The 26,176-nt window shown below is 40.9% G+C and overlaps 1 protein-coding gene across 2 annotated transcripts in view; it reads right to left on the bottom strand.

Moving 5' to 3' along the window:
* Window positions 1-12,711: 12,711 nt before the first annotated feature.
* DUSP16 (dual specificity phosphatase 16) overlaps window positions 12,712-26,176 on the bottom strand; it is a 100,197-nt gene continuing 86,732 nt past the window's right edge. For both annotated transcript variants that reach the window (XM_021001589.2, XM_021001590.2), the window contains exons 5-7: window positions 25,283-25,442; window positions 19,985-20,108; window positions 12,712-16,567 (exon numbers count right to left, since the gene is read on the bottom strand). In XM_021001589.2, coding sequence (XP_020857248.1) covers window positions 15,406-16,567; window positions 19,985-20,108; window positions 25,283-25,442 — 1,446 coding nt within the window. In that variant the 3' untranslated portion in view covers window positions 12,712-15,405. The remainder of the gene's footprint in view (window positions 16,568-19,984; window positions 20,109-25,282; window positions 25,443-26,176) is intronic.

Below are 26,176 nucleotides of genomic sequence, written 5' to 3'. Positions count from 1 at the left end.
ATATACATGTGCATATATGTGTATATGTGTGTATATATGTGTGTACACACACACACACACACCCTGGCAAAGAAGCCTTCCTTCCTTCCTTTTGTTAGGGAGTATTTGGTAAATGTAGTAATTTCACTAAAACAAAGGGCCTGCTTAGTGTCTAGTACAGTACTGTGTACCTATTAGGCATTCAGTAAGTCCTGGCTGGTTGAAGGATTGGATAAAAGGAAGCCCAGAAGGCAGATATGAGAAAGGAGAACATTCCGGGCATGGGGTCTAAAGGTAGCAAAAGGTGTTCTAAGATGGGAAAAGGTGGCTTTCAAGAACCAAATGGAGGAGAGGACATAGTTCCACTGTTAAAATGTGGTTTCAGAAATTAAGCTTAATTGCCAGAATAGCAGCTACCTATTGCTGAGGCCAGTGAAAAGCTGAAATACTGATTCTGTCATTCCCAGTGAGGAAAACCACCAGGTGAGCCAGGGCAGGCCAAAGAGAATCAAGTAAGGCGTTCCTTTAGGCAATTGCTGCTGTCGGAGTCGAGGGCAGCTCTAGCGCCCATTTCCCACATTATAACGGAATTCAGGAGTGACTGATCCAGTAGAAGAGAAGCAGGGAGCCAGCCAAAGTGGATAAGGGTGCTAAAACATCAATCAGATTGGGGGAGTGGGAGCCCTGAGAGGCCCCTTAATCCCATTAGCCTGGTTTGTTGTTATTGTTCAGTTATTTTTCATTCATGTCCAACTCTTCGTGACCTCATTTGGGGTTTCTTGGCAAAGTTACTGGAGTGGTTTGCCATTTCTTTTTCCAGCTCATTTTACAGATGAAGAAACTGAGGCAAACAGGGTTAAGTGACTTGCCCAGGGTGACACAGCTAGTAAGTGTCTGAGGATAGATTTGAACTCAGGAAGAGGAGTCTTCCTAACTTCAGGCCTGGTACTCTATACAGTGTGCCACCTTAGCTGCCCATTAGCCTGGCTAGGGGCACAGATTTTCAAGAGGCCACTCTGCAAAAGAGAAGAAGCAATTTTCAAGGGTGCGTGATTTCTGGGCATGAGAAGTTTTGCAAGGACTTGTAAAATATAATTTCTCGAGAAAAGCATGGAGACTAACATAGAATCAAAGAATTTTAGAGGCGGAAGACACTACCTCTAAATAGATGAAAGAGTCTAGTCTAACTTCTTCATCCATTTTATGAACAAAGAAACAGAGGTCTGGAGAGATAAAGTGTCTTCACACAGCTAGTGAGGGGTGGAGCTGGAATTTGAAACAGGGTCTCTATAGCATATCCCTTCTTGAAGCAAGTTCTCTAGAAGTTCTCTGATTCAGTAGCCCGACACAGGGAATTTAGTATAGGCTAGTGTAGGCTGAGGAATTATATTTTTTGAACCTTGAGCATCACTTACTTTTTGTTTACCTTTGAAATCAAACCCCTGTATTCCGCTCTGTACCAACTAAGAACTGAATATCCACAAAAGCTTGAAAATGGTAATGTGGGTCAGATATCAATTACATTTACTATATGTATTTTACAAATACATCCCTCTGATGACTGGTTTCCTTGCTCTATGGTATAGGTTTGTCTTTTGTTTTTTTCTTTTCTTTCTTTTTTTTTTGGAGACTAGGTCTCCCTATCTCACTCAGGCTGGAAGTGCAAGCTCCTGAACCTGACCCCGCTGCCAGGGGGCACAAGCTTTGACCTGCTCTGTTTCTGACCTGGCCCAGTTTTCCCCTTCTTTCCTCTCCCAGCGGCTTACCATATTAACTTTTGTCTTGCCACTGGGCTTGGATGACTTTGGAGGAGAGACAGAGGCTGATGACTGTGCAACTCTGCCTCACTTAAATCCAATTCACCCATGAGTTCAGACATCAACTGTGATGTCACTAATCCTTTTCAAAAATGAAGGACAAGGGGCAGCTAGGTGGTGCAGTGGATAGAGCACCACCCCTGGATTCAGGAGGACCTGAGTTCAAATCTGGCCTCAGACCAGACACTTGACACTTACTAGCTGTGTGACCCTGGGCAAGTCACTTAACCCCAAATGTCTCATCAAAAAAAAAAAATGAAGGACAAACAACCACCATATTGGTGCTGATTTGGTGTGGACATCTGATTGGCTTTAGTCCTACTACAGCTACTACAACTCATAACTCCCAGACTCAAGAGATCTACCTGCCTCACCCCCCGCAGTAGCATGGACCCAAGGGATGCACCACCATGCCAGGGATTCTGAAATTCTTAGGAATATAGTTTCTAGATTAAGAGCAGTAAGGGACCTCAGAGGTCATCTCATCAAATCATACAAATAAGGAAATTAAGGCCTTGAGAGGTATTTTACAAATATAAAAAGTAGGATGTGCATTCTACCAAAGCCTACTACTGATCGCAAGGCAACAAAAACTGGATTTTCTCCCTTAATTTCACCAGCTTTAATGGTCGGGGGAAGGTCAGACCAATCTAATATAGGCCTGTCTAGCCAAATATCTACAAAAATTCTTGGCCAGAAACTTCTCTAATTGCATGTATTCCCAGAAGTGTACGTGAAGAAGTACGACTGAACAAAGTAACCAGACACTCTCTAAGTTCCCTTCTAGCTCAACATCTGTGATCTTATGAACCAACAGTGTGTACTAGTGCTGGATAGAGGCAAGCTCAAATAGCCAAGAGGCTGGACAAAAAAATTCCATTTGGTGCCCATTTGGGGGAGAACGAATTTGACCCTTTCGTTTCCTAGAGAATTCATACAGTACTGTGATGGAAAGGACCCTGGAGCCCAGCTAGTCTAATTCTTTCATTTTACAGTCAGTACTGATTTAAAAAAAAAAGGGTTGGAAAAGTTATGACCCAAGGCCACACAGCTAGAAATAATTCCTTCTTGCCAAATGCTGGGGCAATGTTAATCTTCATGGAGACTGTGAACCTTAAACCTTTCCTCTCCCTCCTCCTTACCCCTATAACTAGGTTTTTCCCCCCCTCTGTATCTGTAGAAACTGGATGATCTGGTATGCCAATTTTGTTAGGACTCCTTGCCCCTGGCTAGTTATAGAAAATATTAAGCCTGCTTTGTTGCCCAGTAACAAGGATAATATTCCCCCAGTTGTTTTAGGAAAAAGCCTATAGACAGTAACTCTGACAATCATGGTAGATAGCCAATAGGGAAAGAGTCTTCTTCTTCTTCAATTAGTTTAAAAATTAGTGAATTCCTAGTGAAGAAAGGCTTCTTAAGGATGTAAAGGAGCAGATCATCTACTATCATTAGTCTAAATTAGTGGCTTTATTGGGGGTAAAGCTGGAGGTTTGGGACATTGTTTTTTTCCTTATCAAAGTCTAAGAAAAATTCAGTGTTAAAAATGTCTAATTTTGGGTCAGCTAGGTGGCACAGTGGATAGAGCACCAGCCTTGGAGTCAGGAGGACCTGAGTTCAAATCTAGCCTCAGACACATAACACTTACTAGCTGTGTGACCTTAGGCAAGTCATTTAACCCCATTGCCTAGCCAAAAAAAAAAAAGTCTAATTTTGAAAAGGTGTGTTCCAGGCAAGCTGTAAGCATGCCCTACCTTATAAAAATACACATTATAGGGCTAAGCTTGCAAGAGTTAGGGTTCCTATGAAGGCAGTATGATGGTGCATTGGAAAGTGCTGGATTTGATGTCAGAGACCCTGGGTTCTTATTCTGACTGCCATTTTTGAGCTCTGTGACCTTGGGCAAGTCAAGACCTCATCTGGGTCTGCTTCCTCATCAGTAAAATGAGGGTGTTCTAGATTGATGATCCTGTGGCCAAGCACAGAATGTTAGAGCAAGCAAGGGATTTAGAGATAATCAAAGGTTATCAGTGCAGCCACCTCATTTTACACATGAACTTGGGAGGGAGGCCGTCCCATTGGTGGTTGTTGAGTCGTGTAAGTTGTATCTGACTCTTCATGGTCCCATTTGGGGTTTTCTTGGCAAAGATACTGGAGTGATTTGCCATTTCCTTCTCTGGCTCATTTTACAGATGAGGAAACTGAGGCAGAGAAGGTTAAGTGGCTTGCCCAGGGTCACACAACTAGTTAAGTGTTTGAGGCCAGATTTGAATTCATGAAGTCTTCCAGACAATAGGCTCAGTGCTCTATCTGCTACGCCACTTAGCTGCCCTTATCTTATTGGAAAGAACCCCAAGTTTGAGTCAGAAGACCAGTGTTCAACTCTGAACTCTGGTACTTACTACATGTGTGACTTTTAACAAGTCAGTTAGTTCCCTCTCTGGGCCACAGTGTCTTCATCTGTAAAATGGGGTGAGGGAGTAGGACTAAATAAATTATCCCATCTAGCTCTAAATCTAAAGGGCCCAGACATCAAATGATCTGCCTAAAGTCACAGAGCTAGTAATTGGCAGAGCCAGGATTCAGTCCCTGGTCTTAATTCTACCCTCTCTTGTTTGGAGGACGACTGAAAAGATGCAATGTTTTTATAGAAAGGTGTTTAGACAACCTGTCATTCTTACGAATAAAAAACCAAAACAAAACACAACTGTGGCTGACAAGGTCTACCCCAAGGCCTTCAACAGCCCTCAACAGCCCTTTTCTAGAAGGTACTTGATGAAGGCTGCCGACAGACTGTATTTCTATTTTTGAGTTTTGTTTTGATCTGGGCCTGGGATTTCACTGGGGCAGAGATCACCTTCCAACAATGCGGTTTGGCACCTGCTTTACAATGTATGGTCTTTGAGAGTGACCTGGGGCACTAGGACTTGCCCAGGGTCACAATGGCAGTGTTGGGAAAGAGGGGGAGTCTTCCTAACTCACAGGCAAATTCTGCCCATTGAAATGATCATGATGCTTCTAACTGTGGTTGGAGAAACCAAACATAATGGATCTGTTGGTTATAAATGGCAAACAAAGGCAGAGCTGCATCAGCTATAGGGGTATAGGGATGCTGCAGAATATCCCATTTCCTCAGCCAGCCCAGTCCCTCCCATCCTATACTCATGGCAGAGAGGGTATGAAGCAGAGAGGACACACAGCAGAGTGGGAACAAATGGTGTATGCTGAGCTTCAGACACTCTTTCCATCTCTTTTTGTTTTGTTTTGTTTTTTTGGTGAGGCAATCAGGGGTAAGTGACTTGCTCAGGGTCACAGAGCTAGTGTCAAGTATCTGAGTTCACATTTGAATTCAGGTCCTCCTGACTCCAAGGCCAGAGCTCTATCTACTGCACTGCCCACTTGCCCCTCCATCTCCTTTCATTCTGAGTCTAAGGACTCCAATTCAGCAGAGTGAAGAAAGTATAGAGTAGCAAGACCTGGAGTCAGAAAGACCTGAGTTCAAATCCAGCCCCAGACACAAGTTGTGTGACCCTGGGCAAGTCACTTAACCTCTGCCTTGGTTTCCTCAACTGTAAAATGGGGATAAACCATCTTCCAGGTGTTGTGAGGATCAAATAAGATAATATTTATAAAGTGCTTAGGGCAGGGCCTTGTACCTAGTAGGTACTTTAATAAATGCTTGTTTCCTTTTGGAAGTGCTATAGCACTTGCACCCTTCTAAAAGCTGAAAGAATCTGGTAGTAATAACTAATAATGATAATAAACATTTACATAGCATTTACTTTGTGCCAGGCATTGTGCTCATAGTAACTTGCTATGATTTGCTCAGGGTCACCCAGCTAACATGTATCTGAGGCTGGATTTGAACTCGGGTTTTCCTGACACCAGCCTTAGCAATCTATCCACTGCACTACTTAGCTGCCCCATAACTAATAGCTTTAAGGTTTGCAAAGCACTGAACCGATTATTACCTCGGGGGCTCCGCACAATAAGCTGGGAGAAGGAGGTTCTCTTATTATCCTGATTTTGCAGATGAGGGAATTGTGGCAGACAGCGGTTAAGTGACTTTAAGTGCGAGGCAGGATTTGAACCTGGGTCAGTGGAGGTCCAGGTCCAGGGCTGGCCTTATATCCACCAGCTTCCTCTGCTTATAACCCACCACCTTTGCACCAAGAGCTTGCAGTAAAGAAATGGAATGCTCTGGAGTCCATCTGCATTTAGCTGGTCTCTCTCCTATTCTTCAGCCACATTCAACTTAGAAAAGCCATCAGCTTTCTGAGCTCTCCTGCTGCTTCTTTCTCAATGGAACTTCCCACCCATTTTCTATCTGCTCCTTTGCCTGGTCAGTTTTACTGCCCCGTTCATACAATGAGTCTCTCCTTTGTGACATTCTCCCAAGGTAGTGCAAAGAGAAATTAGGTCAGTGGTTGGTTAAGCCAGGTCCCTCCGCCTTGTCCAGACAGCATCAAAGCTTCATTTACATTTTATAATAGGGTTGAATGTCTCATAGTTTCTGACATATATGGTACCTCCCATTCACATTTCATGGTCACAAAGTAGAACTCGTAATTCAACCTCTCAATTAGGTACATGTTGGAAACGCAAAATTTGTTTTGTTAATTTACTTTTCCAATTGTATATTCAACATCTATTTTACCCCCAGTACCTGGCCAGCCTTTTAAACTAGCATGTGGATGTTACCTTTGGTCAGTAAATTCTCTCCAACCTCCAATGCCACAGATAAACTCAAAGGAAAATATTTATTCCCCATTTATTTTTCTCCACTTTAGGGCTTTGTAATAATTAAGAGTCAGTGAATGAGATGTGATCTGTGCACAAAACCTTTGTGGTCCCAGTGATTCTGATCCCACCAATGGAATTTTCTCCACCTTCTGACCAGATACAATCTAGACTGGAGCTGTGCTTTCCTAGCCAGCAAAGGGCTACTGGAAAAGATCCTGCTCTTACACCCAGGAGACCTATGTTCATATTCTGGTTGTCAGTAAACTCGGTGCCCCAGATAACATTGGTTATTCCCTGAGCTTGTTTTTTAAAGGGTTAAATAAAGCTCATAAAACCTGCCCGCCCTACCTGCTTCACAGGGTTGTTGTGAGGAAGGTTCTTTTGTTAATCTTAGAAGACTTGAACACAATACAAATGATAGTGTAGTATAGTAGGTAGGATGACGGCTTTGGTTCAAATCCCACTTTGAACACCTACTGGCTGTGTGTGACCATGGCCAACTTAACTTCTCTGAGCCCTGAATCTGTGAGCTCCATGACTGACCTCCCAGGGTCCATCTAGCTCAAAATCTAAGATGGCATTTGAGTCCTCCTTGTCTTCATTACCTCTGAGGTTACTTCTATGAGGTCCCATTCTGTGTTGCCTGTGGAGCCCACAACAGTAAATAAAGCATTCTCTTAACTGAACGGAACACATCTTTTTGTTGGAGACCTCTCTTCTTAGAACTAGAGGTAAGGAAGTTCTGTTTTCTGTAAAACCAACCACCTAGGTTGTACAGTGGATAGAGCACTGGGTCTGGAGTCCAGAAGGTCTGAGTTCAAGTCTGGCCTCAGACACTGGCTAGCTGTGTAACACTGGGTAGTCACTTAACCCCTATTTGCCTCAGTTCCTCATCTGTAAAATGGGGGCAATACTGGAGAAGGAAATGGCAAACCACTCCAGTATGAATGACTGAACAAAACCAAAAATCCAACCAAGTGTGTGTCCGATATTGTGTGTGTGTATACACATAATGTATAATTGTCCATATCAAAACTGTAATGATCAAAATGACTTAACATCTTATTCTTCCAGATCAACTCTGTAATTTGCCTTTCTCTATCACTTTAAACATATGAACACATAATTCTGCACATACATTTAAAATAAAGGGAGGTGAATGGGATTCACAGAATTCTTTAAATGGCAGAAGTAGCAATGAGTTGTAACATTCAGAGAGAAGTACCTAGAAAATATTTTTCTTCTGCTAACAAATGAAGAAGGATTTAGTAGTAAGCATTTACTCTGTAGTACACAGTGCTAAGTACCGGGGATTGTAAACGCACAAATAAAACAGCCCCAGCTCTGAAAGGGCTTGTATTCTAGGACAGAAGTGGGGAACCTGTGGCCTCCAGACCACACGTGGCCCTCTAGGTCCTCAAGTGCGGCCCTTTGACTGAATCCAAACTCAGAATAAATCCCCTTAATAAAAGGATTTGTTCTGTAAAATTTAGACTCAAGTCAACAGGCCGCATCCAAAGGCCTAGGCAGCCACAGATTTCCCACCCCTATTCTAGAGGAAGATCTACATGGGAATGGTGGTGAGGGAAAGGAAGGGGATGGAGGGTATCATAGGGATAGGGATCGGATCTATGCCTTTGCCAGGAACAATAGTGGTTTAGTAGTATTGATTTGGGGACAGGTAAGTTGCACAGTCAGGAAGTCTCAGTTTCCTGAATTCAAATGTGGCTTTAGACACTAGCTGTGTGATGCTGGGTAAGTCACTTAACCCTACTTGCCTCAGTTTCCTCATCTTTAAAATGAGCTGGAGAAGAAAATGGCAAACCACTCCAGTGTCTTTGCCCAGAAAACCCCAAATGGGGTCACAGAGAGTCAAGACATGACTGAAACAATTCAACAAGAACAAAAATACTGATTCGATTACTGTGTCCAAAGCACAAAGTCAGAAGGGCTGGGGGAGAGGAGAGAAGAGACGAACAAGGGTGAACGGTAAGACTGCCAGAGCCGACTGGAGCGTGATCTGGGGCCAACCACGGACAGTGGGCTTCTTGAGTTTGCCACTTGCGTTAGCAGCAAGCAATCAAGACAACTGGGCACCAGGATTAACTAGCCCCCCCACCCCCACCCCCAACTGAAAACATGCCTATCCTCAGAGTTAGTGCAGTGTATCCCCAGAAAGGGTCTGTAAGAGCTGAAAGCAAGATCATAGTGGAGGGTGTGCAAGTTTACAATGTTCATCAATTTGTTTCCGATCTCTGAAAATTTCCATTCCTAACAATCTAGCTTGAGCTTAAGCCACGGGCTAATCTTGCCTTCATGACTCCACCCTAGAAGCAATTTAGTACAGTGGAAAGAATATTGGTCTGGTAAAAGGTCTCCAGTGGGGTGCCCCAGGGGTCTCCTTACTACTGGATGGAAAGGTTGGGATAGATTACTGACAGAATAGATTACTGGATCAAATTAATAAATTCTTTTGTTTTTACTAGACCGGTGGGGGAGGAACTTTCTCTACCCATACACATCAGTACTTGCTCTACAATTTAGTCTCCCAGAACTGTCTGGGTCACTGAGGAGGTGACTTGCCCAGGGTCACATGGCCAACATATGTCAGGAAAGACTTCATCAACTCAGGGCTTTCTGACTCCAAGCTTAACCTCCTGCCTTTCGAGATGAAGTATCATAGGGATAAATGTCAAGTCAACCTAGATATTTAAAAAGATCAATAACACAAGCACAAGATGGCAAAAACTGTATCTAGACATCGATTCATCTGAAAAAGGTCCATGGGTTTTAGTGCAATGCAAGCTCAAATTCCCCTACGTTAGGTGGTACGGTGGATAAAGTGCTAGGCCTGGAGTCCAGGAGACCTACGTTCAAATCCAGCCTCAGACACTAGCTAGCTGTTTAACCACTTAACCTTTGCCTCAGTTTCCTCAGCTGTGAAATGGAGATAATAATAACATCTACCTCACAAGGTTTTTGTAAAGATCAAATATTTGTACAGTGCTTAGCACAATATAGGTATTATATAAATGCAAGCAGTTATATTATTATAACATGAACCCGTAATTCGGCCAAAAGAGACCTAATGCAATCTTAGGCAGCATTAAAGATAGGCATAATGCACAGGACTAGAGAAGCAACATTTCACTGTCCTCTGCCTTGGCCAGGCCTCATTTGGGGCATTACACTGTAGGAAGGACAGTGATGAGCTGGAAGGCAACCAGAGTAGTGAAGGACCTTGAATTCATTCATTCTATATGAGAATTGGCTAAATGAAGTGGGGATATTTTCCCAGGAGAAGTGAGAACTACAGAGTGAATAGAGATTCAGTTTTTTTCTGCTTTGGCCCCAGAGACCAGTCCTAGAAACAATGGGTAGAAATTGTAAAGAGCCAAGTTTAAACTTCCATGTTAAGGAAAACCTTCTTGCCAATTAGAACCATCCCCTGGTTTTAGGATCAGGCTGCTGGCCTGGGAGGCTCCCCTTCAACAGAGGTCTTAGCTTCTAGAATCAGGTTCAAATTGTATTTCTGTCACTGTCATATTAGATTGAACCTTACTCATCTGTAAGACAAAGGGGTTGGTCCAGAAGAACTCTAAAGCTCCTTGCAACACTGCCGTTCTGTGATGCCCTGTCTATCCAGCACGAGTCAGTGTTTCTTATCTCTGCCTTTGCCTCTGTCATGATAGTAAGTAGCTAACATCTTTTATAGATCTCTTAAGGCTAATGAAGTGCTTTACTTACGTTTTCATTTGATCTTCAAAAAAGCCCTATGAGGGGGCAGCTAGATAGAGCACCAGCTCTGAAGTCAGGAGGACCTGAGTTCAAAATCTGGCCTCAGATCAAACACTTGACACGAGCTGTGTGACCCTGGGCAAGTCACTTAACCCCAACTGCCTAAAAATTAAAACAAAAAAGCCCTATGAGATAGTAACCCCAGGTTCTATTACCCCTCTGTTATAGAGGAGGACACCAAGTCTGAGAAGTTAAATGACTTACCATTAGTAGATGTCAGAGGTGAAATGTGAACCCAGGTGTCCCCTGACTCCACATCCAGCATCTGCCTTCCTTGAGCTTTAAGCACAGGGTCCCTTCACTGAGACCTCTTGTACCCTACCCTTCTGTTCTTCCTACTATACTCATCCTTGCCTATCTCTTCTGCTCGATATTCTTTAAACTTATACTATTGGCAGCAGTGGATAGAGTTGGGATGACCAAAGTTCAAATACAGACTGTGACTGGGCAAGTCTCTTGACCTCTCCTAGCCTCAGTTTCCTCATCTACAAAATGGGGATAGCACCCACCCCATCAAGATTTGTAAAGTGCTTTGCAAGCTTTAAAGTGCTATATAAATGCTAGCTGTTATTATTTATTAATGGAGGGGGTGGGTAGACCATGACAATACTAAAATCCAACATGGCACACTAGAAAGACCACCAGGAGCCAGAAAATGGGAATCTTAGTTCAAGCAATGGCAGTTACTAGTTGCATGACCTTGGATAAGTCCACTTAATTTCTCTGAACCTTAGCTTCCTCATCCATCAAACCAGACTGCTAGACCAGACAACCTCTAAGGCCACTTCCCAGCTCTCAAGTCAGATGAGGCTTCCTTCATCTGCTCATCCCATGCCTGCCTCTGCTTCATCACCCAAACTGCATTGCAGACTTGGATTGTTCACCCTTCCTATCCCCTCCACTCCTCCCAAAAAAGTGCTGATACAAGGGACAACTCCATTAGCTGGTCCTTCTACTAGTCTTCTCAGGTCTTACAACACCCATGTATCTATGTTACCAAGGACACCACTCTCTTTGCTGTTCCTCACACATGACACACCATCCCCCAACTCTACTGGCTGTCCTGATCTCTCCCTCCTCACTTCCCTGGCTTCCCTCAAGTCTTAGCTAAAGTTCTACCTTTAAAAACAAAAAAAGCCTTTCCCATTCTTTCGTTTTCTCGGTGCCTTCCCTCTGAGATTATTTATAACTTATCCTGTACACAGCCTATTTGTATGGAGCTGTTTGCATTTCATCTCTGCCCTTAGAAAGTGCCCCTCCTTGAGAGCAGGGACTGTGTTTTGGCTTTTGTTATTTTCAGCACTTAGCACAATGCACGGCACATATCAGATGTTTAATAAAAGTCAGCTGATTAATTTGGTCTTTTAACTTCCTACCCTTCCTGTATGTAATGAGGGCTGTCAGCAAATATTTATTCAGTGCCTACATGGTACACATTACTATACTAGGCAATGGGTCCACATACTGAAAAATGAACATGGTACCTCTCCCCAAGCTTACACTTTAATCTGTTAAAGATCTAGATTACTATCTAATAATCTGATCTAGTAATAGATCAGAGATCTAGTCATTGTAACTTGTGAGAAGTGGTGGTGATGGTTGTCCTTCATTCTCGAAGAGGACCAAAATAACATCACTATGCTACAGTCAAGTTATAGTGTATCTGACTGTGGCTGATCAGACCAATACGAGCTCAGAATGCTCTACCATAGGTCAGGCACAAATATAGTCCATGTGAACATTTGGGGTGGATTCTCTAAATTTATGCATCTCGTATTTCTTCTGAGCTCCTTCAATTCTGCTCTGCTCATAGGGTATAGCAGCTTCTTTGAGGCAGGCACGCCATACTGAGCAGTCCTGTATCAGTGTCTCCCATGTCAACAAGCAATTTCAAAGTCTCCCCCCCACCCTTTTTTAATATGAGGCGATTGGAGTTAAGTGACTTGCCCAGGGTCACACAGCTAGTAAGTATCAAGTGTCTGGTCTGAGATAGGATTTGGACTTAGGTCCTCCTGACTCCAGGGTCAGTACTCTATCCACTGTGCCACCTAACTGCCCCTAATTCCAAAGTTCTTAAAAGAGACCTTGAGAGTATCTTCATATTGTTTCTTCTAACACATCAATGAACCAAACATGTTTAATGACACCATCAATTTAAAAACAAAACAAGACACTGTCCCTTTATGTCTGAAGAAAGCTTATTCTCATTCACATGATAATCAACAGTAGAAAGCAGCTGTCTGAAGACCAATCTTGAAGGCATTGACCTTAAGGCTGTTGTTGCAAGGTTTGAATCCGCATGTTGTGATTCAGCCCTTGTCGTACAATACCCAGAAGATATTGCTTTACAAAGAACTCCTTTCTTTGACTTTACATATAAACAGGTACCAATTCTGATTTTATTCATCATATTAACATACAATAATGTTCATGACACAAAGTGAGAAATGCACAATTTTTAACCATGTAGCTTGCCTTACACCCAAAGAACATTATATTCATATTCAACATGTACATAACCAGTCCACCTAAGTTTTACCAATGTCTTAAAACCATTTCCAGCATTTCTCATAGAATTCTAGTTGGTTATTTTTTGTTGCTGTCATTTTGATTTTATTTTGTTTTGAATCACCATCCTGTATAGCACTAAACAGGTTCTAAGGCTTTCCCTAAGAATGGATTCTTGAGTGTGAGTACCAACCACGCCACCTAAAGTTGTCCGAGTGGTCCAAAAGGCCATACTTTCAATGCTGAAGAGCTGGTGATTTGACATTAGCTATTAGGCCTGCAGGTTGTGGTGTGACGCCAGATCAGAGCTGCAGGAAGAGAAACCCCAGGGAGAGGTTTGTGATTTGGGTTTCTGCTGATACACTTTTGTTGTTCTTCAAATATAAAGTCTACACACCTTCATGAAAAGTCTGTAAGGTTGAAACTACTGTTTAACATTTAATAAGTCTGACAGTTGAGACTGGGATTTGGACACCTGATTGTCCACGTACATGTTACTCAAATCAATGAATGATTTGTGTCCGTTCATTAACCTGAAAAATGAGCAGTTAAATAGCTGATATGTACTGAGAGAACAGTAATATGACACATTCAGAACATCTGTCTGTGTGAAACCTTGAGAATGGGTCTATGTCAAACATTCAAACTCTGCACATACAGAAAGTGAGTGGCAGTACATTGAGCAGTTTATCCCCTCTCCACCTGTGTTTCATCCTCGCACAACACCTGGATCAACATTTGCGCTTATGAAGCCCTCACACTCATCACGATCAACATCAGTCATCTTTGAATCATGCCGCTCTGTGCTGGATTTTTACAGTCACCACAGGAAATGTAAGTCACATCTTGGTCAAAAAAGACCTGTTCATTTCTCACCATATAAAAAACCTGAGATTTGAGTCAGCAACTAGCTACCATAAAAAGAACAAACAAAACAAAACGAAAAAACCAAGCTGCTGACATGAATTAAGGCTTCAAATGAGGACCACATTGTAGCTGATGAGACTCAAGCTTGAAAAGTTTCAAAGTAAGTATTATCCCTCACACACTCGCCATAGTCACTTTATATTTTCAGCTGCCTGGAGTGATTGGCCATACAGTGATTACAGCTCAGGACCAAGTGCTCTTCCTTCTTTCTTGCCCCAGCTACCAAAAAACCAAGGGTATTCGCTTTTGAGAGTTGCTTGGGCGTGGCCATCGGCTATGGCGCCATTGTTAGAAGACGATAACGTTCCCCAGATGTTCCTACGCTTGACGTTTTGACCCTGCTTACTCTAGCCCCTACGTTACTGGTAAATCTGAGAATCTAACTGAGGAAAGTGTAGATACCACCATAGGAACCATACACCAAAAAAGATTTGCTTCTGGGGAAGGAGGTACATTCTCCTTTTCTTTCAGCTCTTTTTCTCCCCATAAATCCTCCCGTGGCTTTTTTTTCCCTCTTCGGCTTTAAGTTTCCCTGTTTAAAAAAAAACACAACAAAACATGCCTTCCGATTGCACGGTGACTAAACCCGTGTTAGGAGCAGTGGAAAACGTGCTGCTAGGCCGAGAACACCTGAGCTGTTGCTGTTGCCACCAAACACACGTTTGGTTTTAAAGAAAACACAATAGTTAGTGTGATCTCACTTTTTAAAATTCCACTTTGAACTGCTGGATGGAAGTCAACTTGCCTAACCACCCAATTGCTGATTAAATCAGTAGAGTGCCTGATTCCTAGCTATTTAAATGAACTACAAAATGGTTTTCAGTCTTTTCCTTCCCAAGCCAGAGAAATAAAACCTTTTTTTTAAACCCACTTATAACTGGGTTTAAACCCACTTATAACAGGCCCAACTGGAAATTTGTGCATAGACAGCTTAAATTGCCCTTAAAAGTATGACTACCTACCTACCTATTCACAATGCTTACAAAACTGGCTCCCAGAAATGGGTAGCAGTAAAAGCCCTAATTGTATTATCTGAGGTACTTGGTTTTTTGCTCTTTATAAAGCAGCTCTTGGAAATCAACTAATGGCCTGTCCATTAGAATGATCTTTTCTGTCGCTGGTTTTACTGAATGTGCTTTGATGTTCAAATGGGCCTCTGTTGCAGTGAGTTATTTCTTTTGGATTCACAACTATGTTTCTGTCCCTAACAGGGTCTACCCGCCTGACCCAAAAGCTGGCTCAGTTTCAGGGCTAAGGTGCACTGTGAAAGAACGGGGTAAGGACTGACTTTTGAGAATTATTAGTAGCACAACTTGGAAATGGTGCTGTCCTCTATCACCAATAAAGCTTTCTTTTATAAGAACAAGAGGATGTGCAATTTATCGCATACAACTGCTTCATCTGTCCAGGGAAAAAAAAAAACTTAAACATCTGCCCTTCCACTTTTACCTGGGAGAAAAATTAGCTGCTCTCCCACACGCAGACATTAGAGTAAGAGAAAACAGCTTTTACACCAAAGCCCCACTTTCCAAAAATATCTATGTCCATACATATATTTCAGATTTACAGGGAATTTCTTTTTTCATTAAACAGGAAGATAAAAAAAATCTTCAGAAGTCCACATGTCCATGTTTTCTCAGGATACTTCAATAATTTCCATACTACCTGAAAAGCTTGACTGGCTGCCTACTTTTCCTAGTTCTTCTCGTGACCTGTTCTCTGACATTATGCTTTCTCCAAATTCCATCTGGCAGCTTCTACGTTTCAGCTGCTTTTCAAAAGGGCTCTCCTCATGCCAGCTCCGCCTTGAGTCGGCTCGGTCACTCGGTTTCTGCCGCCTGCGTACTGAAAAGGCCTGGTCACTGCAAGTAGGCAGCTGGCTACAACTACAGGCAGAGTACCTGGAACTGCCCCCATAGATGGCGGAAGTAGAGTAGAAGTGAGAGGATTCAGTGGCAAAGTACCAGCTATTGGTCAAGGAAGGGGTGGAAGCCTGGGGAGCTAAGATGTCTGAGTGCCAGCCCTTGAGGCCCAGCCCAGCAGCGGACTTGGCCAGATGCTGCTGGCTTGTAGAAAGGCCAAACAGGGTGCGGTAGTTGTCCTCCACACTCCCACTTCGGTGCAGGGGGGACAGGAGGGGCCTTTGGGCAGCGTTGCCGCCATTGGTTCTGCCAGGGTGCAATCTCTTGGTCTGGCTTTCTGACTGCCAAGCAGACTGGGTCTTCTCAGGGATGGTAGCTTCCTCCTTGTCTGGACTGGTCTCTGGAGTCTGTTCAGACACTTCCTGAACTGGAGAGAACTGGCACAGCTTACTGCTTCCATCTAAAGCACCAGAAGGTTTGTAGTACTCCAGAGCATCCTCTGATGAGGGAAAGCTGTGCAAAGACGCCGCCATACTGGAGGAGTAGGAAATCGATTTGATGTCCAGAGAGAATGAACGCTTGAGTTTGCTGCTGTCTTCCAGTGTGTCTGAAGACATGTGCAGTCCATTGATTCCCTGTACCAGTGGACTATCCTCAAATGATGCTAGCTGCATACCCGGAAGACTCACAGGGTGCACGGCCCTCTGCCCCATGGTATCTGAGGTAGCAGAGTTGGTACTAATAGAGGTTTCACTGTTTTGTGCTCCTTCTGAAGTGGTGGCAACAAATTCATTGGCTTTCTCTAGGTGCAGAAGTTTAAGCTTGCTTTTTGTACCCAATGCTCCAGTCTGGTTCTTAATCTTTTTCTCATAGTCTAGCAGTTGGCCCAGAAAATTGAAGTTCGGAGAAATAGTTGGCCTTTTTTCTTTCACAAATCTGATGGACAGAAGGAAAAATGTTAAAACTACACATGATTTAAACTTTTTCCCCCCCTTTTAAACACAGAAGCAAGAATGGAAATCTGGGGAAAAGCATCAACCAAATCAACATGATACTCTGCAGGTGACAACTTTGGAAGTTAAAATATATTAAACATTCATGGAGGAACCTCAGCATAAAGGACATTCCTCTTCGTGGGAAAATCTCCAACTCATTAATAACCATAATAGGGCATTCGGATGAACACCAGTGGGTGATACTGGACATTGTGGTGCCATCCTACGTAAAGGGAAAAGAGTACCCAATCCCTTTAAGCTGTTGTTCTAGAAGAATTACTTTCAAGGAATGGTAGCATAACACTGTAACTGATGTTAGAGGTGTAGAAATCAGTCTCACCAGCAATCCTCCTGCCATGATTAGGAGCACCAGGAAGGTTCAGAGAGCCAGCACACCACTGACACATTTGGCTATGGCAATGGCTCACTGGTCCTTCTGTTTCTCTGTGTGACTCATCAGGGTGTTTGTAATCATGTCTTCAAGGTATTTCAATGTTCAGGATTTTAATTAAAGAAAAAGAAGGCATTGAATGTCCAAGGCATCAAAAGACACATTTCCCTACTCATCTTGGTACTCAAAGTGACTTGATCAGAAAGCGTGTGAACTACTGCTCAGTTTAAGCCTTTACACAGGGAATTCTCACTAACACCAAGTTTGTCAAAAGGATGAAGCCAGTGACAAGGAAGAAAAGCATTACAGCAGTAAAAGACTTAGAGAAGCTACCAAAACCTTTCCATGGCCTTTTTATGTCAGAGGAGGTGCAGTTTCTTCAAAAGTTAATGTAGACATCACACCTATGAGATTGGCCAATATGACAAAACAGGAAAATGATAAATGTTGGAGAAGATGTGGGAAAATTGGAACACTAATGCATTGTTGGTGGAGTTGTGAAATGATCCAACCATTCTGGAGAACAATTTGGAACCATGCCCACAGGGCTACAAAAATGTGCATACTCTTTGATCCAGCAATAGCACTCCTACAGCTATATCCCAAAGAGATCAAACAAATGGGAAAAGGACCCACACTTACAAAAATATTCATAGCAGCTGTTTTTGTGGTGGCAAAGAATTGGTAATTGAGAGGATGCCCATCAACTCATTGAGAGGATGCCCATCAACTCGGAAATGGCTGAGCAAGTTGCAGTATATGAATGTAATGGAATACTATTGTGCTATAAGAAATGATGAACAGGCTGACTTCAGAAAAACCTGGAAAGACTTATATGGTCTGATGCTGAGTGAAGTGAGCAGAACCAAGAGAACTTGTACATAATAACAGCCACGTTATGCAATGACTAATACTGTTAAACTGAACCCTTCTCAGCATTACAAGGATCTAAGACACTCCAGAGGCCTCGGGATGGAAAATGCTGTCCACATCCAAAGAAAGAACTATGGAAGTCGAATCGCTCTCACTTATTTTTACCTTCAGTTGAGTTTTGTTTCCTCTTTCTGATGGTTCCTCCTATTGGTTTTAATTTTTACTTACAACTTCACTAATGTGAAAATATGTTTAATGGATATGTAAATGTAAAGACTATGTCAGATTGTGCACCGTCTTGGGGAGGGTGGGGGGGGAGGAAGAGGGAGAAAAATTTTCAACTCAAAAGTATATGGAAGTGATTGTTGATAAAATAAATTAATAAAATTTTTTTAAAAAGAGAGAGAAACTGAGGCCCAGAAAAAAAAAAGTTAATGTAGACATAGAAGTAAGGTGATAGCTTGTCTTTTGAATAGGGAAAACTAAAGAAAAACCAATCTGTCGGAAATAAAATAGTTTAAAACAAAAGAAGAGATCCAAGCAATTGGTTGAACACTAACTTAAATATGAGTAGAAAAATCCAAATAATTTAGCAGCTCTAGTGAGATAACAGAATTTATTTTGTCCTCTCATAAATGGACTTCCAAGAGAGGACAGAAACAAACAGTGGGACATTCTCACTGTGCTTTCTGCATTGGTGGCTATTTAGATATGTAATTTCCCACCTTCATGTTTATCAGTGTGACAAGAAAGAACTGAACTGTCATCAGCCTATGCCCACCTGTCTGGTACCTAAGTCTGATAGTTCTTGCTATTTTCATGCTATTCTCCTGAAAAGCCCTTATGTGCCTTATATGCCGAAGCCGAACCACAGTCCTCATAAAAGTTCTCAAGGATCACACCTTCCAACCCGTCCCACCACCCACTTCCTAATCGGAGACTGGTGGTGTCTTCGCTCCCTTGCCCTACATTTTGAGTGAAGTAGCAGATAGCAAACCAAAAAGACAATTCATCAGCAAACAAGCTTTGAACAACTACTGTGTTGCTGGCAAAAACTGGAGTGTGTGCCCCTCAAAGATAACTGCAGGGTTCAGCATTCAGGTCTATCATTCAATCTCTAACCTCAGACACTGCCCAAAAGTTGCTGCCTCATCCCTTGTAGAAACGGAGTCATATCAGATGTTAAGAAAAGGGCATGTCACATACAGTCAGATGCTGATTTTAATGGATGAAAAAAAGCAGAATTATCTTCCCCTGATTTGAGTAAGACATAAAGTGGAGTGACAGTGGATGGTTTAATATGCCTGAAATTTATTAGATTTCATTGGAAATGACTTAATGCTAAATGAATGCTAAGTAACAAAAATGACATCTTTTCCAGTTTTTAAAGGATCACACTTAAATCCACAGCAACTAGTGAAGAGCATTGTTGAAAGGATCACAGCTGACATTCATTGCAGCGGTACTCCTATGACATAAAGTAATCTAAAGGAGGGCCTCCGCCACGTTGGACCCGACAAGAGTTGTACCAGATGTTCAGAAGTTGTGGATGCTCTGTACTGATACAGGAAATATGCACAGCATTGAGATTACAGATCCAATTAAGTACTATTGACATGGAAATATCACTGCAAGTAGTCATCATTCTCCTTTGTATAGTGCTTTTATGTTTCCAATCATCCTCTGAAGTAGTAGATTGTGATGTGAAGGTCACAGTTACTGAGTGGTAGCTTAGGCCTTTGGCTCTAAAACCTTATGATCTTTCTACTTCAGTCTCCTATCTCTCATAGAGTACCACCACAAGAATCCATAAGAGGCAGCTAGTGGTGCCATGGATAGAGCACTGGGTCTGGAATCAGGAAGATCAGCATTTAAATCCAGCCTGAGACACTTTATTAGCTGTGCAACCCTGAACATCAGTTTCTTCAACTGTAAAACAGGGATACTAACAGCACCTATATCCCAGTGTCGTTTTGAGGCTCAAATGAGATATGTGTAAAAAGTGCTTAACACTGTACCTAGCATATAGTAGGCACTTAATAAATGTTTATTTCCTGTGTTCCCCCCAAGATGAAATCACTTCTATAATCTTACCTGTAGGCTTCATCTAAGGACATATCCATCCTCTTCATGATGTAGGCAATAGCAATTGTGGCAGAGCGAGAAATTCCAGCTAAGCAGTGCACCAACACGCATCCGTTAGAGGCTTTTGCTTTCTCTGGACAAGAATTACATTCAAGAAATGTCACTTACATAAAGACTTTTTGCAACAGGCAAGCATCATTTTAACAAGAACACAGAAGACCTCAGAATGAGTTAAGTGATTTGATTTACAATCCAGCTTACCTGATTCCCTATTTCAGGGCTTTTGCCCAATGGTTCTCAATCCTATTTTTTGTCCCTGTGCCATCCTACCCTTCCCACCTCCATAATCTCAAAGGATCATTATGAAATTCTCCCAAAATCCATTTAAATAGTCTGTAATTTTAAGGACACACATATCATGTTTATGTCATGAAATTAAGGTCATCAACTTGAATATGCTAACACAACCCTAAAAAGACTGGTTTGAGAATCACTTCATTAGACTAAGTAGTAAAATGCATGAAAACTTAAAAAGAATCCATCTTTATTAAGTCAGTTTGCCTTATTTTTCCATAAGTAGTTTTGCTGTTTTACGATTTTAATTTAAAAAAAAATACAATAAATGTCACTGGTAACAACTAGTAACTGGTAACTTCTCCTTGGCAGTTTAGTAGAAAGGTAAAAGTAAAGTTGTCTCTTCACAACAGTCTTCTACTTGTACGGCCTCAGGGGCAAGAGGTCTGAACTGTTTTGTTGCTGGCTTAAAACATTTCTCTATGTAAATGATGAATATTAAACCATGCTTTCACGAGGAAGACATGTTTATGGACTTAATAAATGATACAGCTATGCTGTTCAAACTTAAAACAATTTACATTTTGTGGATACTACTAGCAACAACCCCAATTCAGCAACATGAAAAGCAGGTTTCATTTCCAGTGCCGATGTCCAAGGAAAAAAATTGTTTCCCCTTTACTTAGGTTTTAATTTATATTCTACCCAATGGGTGATCATCTTGAATTTTAAAAGTCCCATAGAGCAAATCTGCATGACACCAAATGACATAAAGAGTTGACAGAGAGTCAGTAAATTTGGCTGTACAGACAAGGCTAAGAGACAAAAACAAAAACAAAATCCACTTTGGCTGCTTATCTGTAAGCACCTCGATCACATTCTTTTACAAGTAGCTCATTCATTATTCAACAAAGCATTTATTGAGTCCTTCATGAGTAAAAATATTGTATTCGGTCTGGGTGGTGAGTTTACAACTTGATTGGAGATACCAAGCTTACACATATAAAACAACTGGAAAATGACGATAAAGCAACATAAGGCAAGTGCAAGATAACACATATATTTAGAAACATCCCACCCCCACCATGCCCAGTCCCCACTGCCATGACACCTTCCCACACTCAGCTAATATTCCTCTTTTCCTTCTCAACACCTATCACTCATATTACACTTTTAGATTGTTCCTTCCTTGTTTCTTGTACTTAACTCTCATCTTCCCAACCTGTATGACCTCGGACAAATCACTTTATTTCTCAGGACCTCAGTTCCTTCAACTGTGAAATTTTTTTTTCAGTTGTTTTAGTCACATCTAACACTTCATGACCCCATTTAGGGTTTTCTTGGCAAAGCTACTGGAATGGTTTGCCATTGCTTTCTCCAGCTGCTTTTACAGATGAGGAAACTGAGACAAATAAGGTGAATTGCCCAACTAGCAAGTGTCTGAGGCCAGATTTGAACTCAGAAAGATAAGTCTTCCTGACTTCAGGTCTGACACTCTATCCACTGTGCCACGTAGCTGCCCCATCTGTGAAATAAGGAGTATTGGATCTCTATGGTCCCTTTTTAGCTCTGACATCTATGATTCCATGTCCAGATTATAAATTCCTTGTGGATTAAAGGCCTTTTCTTATACTTCTCTTGTATAGATAAAGAGCCTAATCGAAGGTGCAGGTATCAGTTAAGGTGCGCAGTAAATACCTACTGATTAATTGGTTGATAGGTATTGAAAATTAATCATCAGAATAAAATGAGGTTACTGGAGAAAGGCTTCTTAAAGAGCTTCAAGAAAGGTCTCAGGGGAAGTGGTCAACACAGACTAGCGGGGAAGGAAATGGTCAGTGCAAAGGGCAGACATAGTAACAAGAGGAACAGGCAGAACTTGAGAGGATATATAGGTTTAGCTGGTTCAAAAAGGCTATAGTAGGAAGAAACCAAGGAACAATACATAAAGGTTCAGAACAGTTTGTCAAAAGGCCTTGACTGTTAAGCTAAGAACTTTAGATTCTATATGATAGGGAGCAGGGAGCCACGGGATATGCCTGAGTTCTTTCCTTTCTTGATGAAAACAAAGGAGAAGAAATGAAGGTGGAAGGAAGAGAAAACTCACTGGAAAATTCAGGCCTAAAAAGGAAGCGAAAAAGGATAAAGTAGATGGAAGGGGAGAATAAGGCCAGGTAAAAAAAATTTAAATACTACAGAGACTTGTGACTGAAGTGAAAAGAAGAGGGGGCATGTGCCAGATACCAATTTTCTCAGCAAAATAACTATAAAATTATACTTTAAAAATTATAATTTCATAAAATTATACTTTATGATACTTAATTATGAAATTATAAAATTATAAACTTAATTATAAAGTTATATGTTATAATTATAAAATCATACTTTTCCTATATACATTTACATATAGATAAATGTTAACTATATATTTACGTTAGACACACTTAGACACGCATATATATATTAATGACCTACATTATGGAATCACAGAATTACAGCTGCAAGTTACAGTTAGTTCTGAGCCCATCGAAGCTCAACCCTATCATTTCATAGATGATGAAAGCCACATACAGGGAGGTGAAATAACGTAGCTAGTTAGTGGTTGAAGTAGGCCTGAAATCTGGGTCACTTAATTCCCAATGTTCTTTCCACTACATGTGGTCTACACAGCCTCCCAATGAGGCATAATGAAAAGTAATGATACCCTATATTTGAATACTGCTTTACATCAGGTTTTGAAAGCCCCTTTTATTTTAAGATCATCCTCTAACATGACCCAGATCCTAAGCTTCCCTCAACAAACATTTAAATTTCATAAAGTGAGAAAGAGCAATGGAGCTTATTATTATAAGGCCGTGGATGTATGGCCTCACCCTGGAGTTACATATACTCATTCTATGGACATAACCAACCACCATGAAATGAGAGAGGAGCATGAGCAATTATTTGGTGAATTCAGGCTGGATTTTAAAAAGTAGGCTGGATTTTTTTCAGTTGTGAATTACGTGTAGGAGATAAATGTAAGATTAGTGTCACACAAAACAATGAAAATCTACCAACAGATAGTAGAGACTGTTTCTTTGTTATTTGAATTCCTTAGGGTTCAGGACTGAACAATACATAGTAGGTGCTTAATAAAAAGCCTTTCTGATTGATGGATGAAGTTTTTGGCCCAGAGCTGAAAAAAATTCTTCCCTGTAACAATACAAACTTTTCTTTCTAGAAATATAAAGCGGAAAGGAATAAAAGTTAGAGAGGAAGAAAAAAGTATAGTATTGTTTCTTATTCTACCAGCCACTCAAAAGCTTAAGAGATACTAGGATTTAAATGAAATTAATCTGCCTCAAAGGGAGATTCTAAAACCAGAGTTGAAATTGAAATTAGAGTCAAATTCTCTTGAAGCAATGTGTTATGAAAGGAGATCCTCAACCACGTCAGCTAGTTAGTTGCTTCTTAAAAAGTAACAAAAAAGCGTAACACCATGATGTATGCCGCTTAGGTACATTAGTGGTGTGTTAGGTTTTAGTTTGCTTGTTTTTACTTTTAAATTGTCTGAAAATTATCTAATTGTTGAGGTTTCAAGGATCTGAACTATCCCTAAAGCAGAGGTTCTTAACAGAGAGATCTTTGAACTCATTTTATTTTATTTTAAGAAACGTATTTTGAACTCATTTAAAAAATATTTTGATAAGTGAATTTCAATATAATTGGTTTCTTTTGTAATCCTATACATTTCATCTTACGCATTTAAAAACATTATTCTGAGAGATGTCTGTAGGCTTTACCAGACTGCCAAATGGGTTTATAACATAAAAAAAGGTAAGAACCCCTGCCCTTAAAGAAGATTAAGATTCATGGCAATTTCAGAACTTATAAAATAAAAAAAGCTCGGAGGATAGTCACATTCTCAAAAAAAAAAAAGGTTGGGGGGAGACAGAGAAGAGATGTCTCATTTCCTCAAGGAAAACAGAAAAGAACATTAAGTTTGGTTTGTAGTTTTTTAAATTTTATTGTGCTTTTGGAAATGTTTGACATGATTTCACTTCGATTGTTCATTGTCTGGGGGGGGAGAGGGAGGAATAGAATTTGGAACTCAAAACTTTAAAAGTATTAAAAAAACTTTTAACATGTAATGGGGGAATAATATATACATATATATTTATAAAAAATATAAATTCTCAATCTACAGAAACTAATTCTAACCAATTTGTGATGGCTTAGAGGTTGAAGTACTCCTAGACCATATTCCAGACATGACTCACCAGGCCTATTAACAACTTAGACCCCCTAGGCTAAATACAATTCTAGAACTGTCCTGTCAGCAAGTAAGGTTCACAGACAATAAAGCTCTGAAACCACACTGGTCTAAGTGGGAAAGAATATGGTCCAGGTAAAAAAAAAAATCCCTCAAAAAAAATCTCTAAAAGGGACTGATTCCATTTGATTGAATTGGAGTTTTATTGTTTCTTAAACTGCTTGAAATAGGTAGGGGTTGGAAACCTTGTTACACAGTCATTTCTGTTGTAACACAATTTGTTAGGATCTGACTGTCCTGAAAAAGGAAAAAGCTAAAAATTTTTATTTACAATTTAATTAATTAAATGTATAAATTAAAGAGCTAATTATAACATATATATATATATATATGTATATTCCTTTTATCTACCATCAATTTCATTTTTAAGTTCCCAAAGATAATTTTTAAGAGTATAAAAAAAAAAATTCAATCCCCAAAGCCTTAGTTTCAAAAATACTTGGAAAAGCAGTATCACTGTGTTCTCACTGATGGGAGAGTCAAGCTAGCTATCACATCACAAGGCCAATCCCCTAGGATTTGTGTGGCACACACACATTTAACCTCTGACCATTAATGAGGTAAGCAGCATCATGTGCTTTTTAGGCTTTGTGAATCCCTAGAATAGGCTTGCTTTTCCCTCTTGTTCTCCCTTTGAAAGACAACCACCATTTAAAAACTATGCCAAAGAGTCTGTTGATATTAGCTGAGCTACTTACCAATGAAATCAACCGATTTGTCTAACCATGGCAAAATTTTCTCACAAAAGCTGTCATTCACAGGCACTCGCAGGAAGTGAGACTCAGGGATGAAGTCAGGCTTTGGACAGGTATTGCTGGCATTTAATACATAACCAATCCCATTCTGTTGCATCAGCTCCTACACAAGGATGTCAATTAAAGATATTCACTGACGTGATCAGTTCGAAAGAGGATTGTTTAAAGCAATGATTACAATTATCTTTAGAAAAATTTTAAAATTATAATTATCCATATTCTATAATTGAATCAGGGTTTATTCAATTAGTGAAATCTCAAACCTGGGCAAATGTCACTTAAAAGACCTGAGTACAGGTTGAAACAGTGTTTTTTTAAGATTAAACACCGTTATTGTTACGTCTATTATTTTCACCGAAGACATACACAAATAACGAAAAAAAATCCTTTAAATGTGTCCTCAAAGTATGAAATTATACTCAGACAGGTACACCCATATACCTTGAATCAGATATTCTCTTCTATCTCCCGCTCCCAGTCTGACCATACTGGTGGCAGGCTGGGTGGACGCTTCCAGGGGTGGAAGGAGACAAACAAATATCAAGGTAGGAGCTTCCATCCTCAGTTTCCATGTAACTTTTCAGCTCCCGAGTGATCTTCCCAAGTCCCCTGGCCTGGATTTTTAATAAGATCTTATAGTCATGAGATAGGTTATTTCAGACATATTCTGAGTCCTTCAATCCACCTTCCACAAAACTGCCAAACTGATCCTCTCCAAAGCGTAAATCTGACCATGTCATTTATCTTCCTCAAAACTGCCACTGCTTCCTATTTTCTCTAGGATTAAATACAAAGATCCTTAGGCTGAGTGAAAGATAACTCAGAACTACAGGGGCA

The sequence above is a fragment of the Phascolarctos cinereus genome, unplaced genomic scaffold, assembly GCF_003287225.1.
Source record: "Phascolarctos cinereus isolate Bilbo 61053 unplaced genomic scaffold, phaCin_HiC Scaffold_1;HRSCAF=81, whole genome shotgun sequence".
In the NCBI taxonomy this organism is placed as follows: domain Eukaryota; kingdom Metazoa; phylum Chordata; class Mammalia; order Diprotodontia; family Phascolarctidae; genus Phascolarctos; species Phascolarctos cinereus.
Note: the sequence above shows the minus strand (reverse complement) of the source record. Positions and strands in the feature narration are given on the sequence as shown.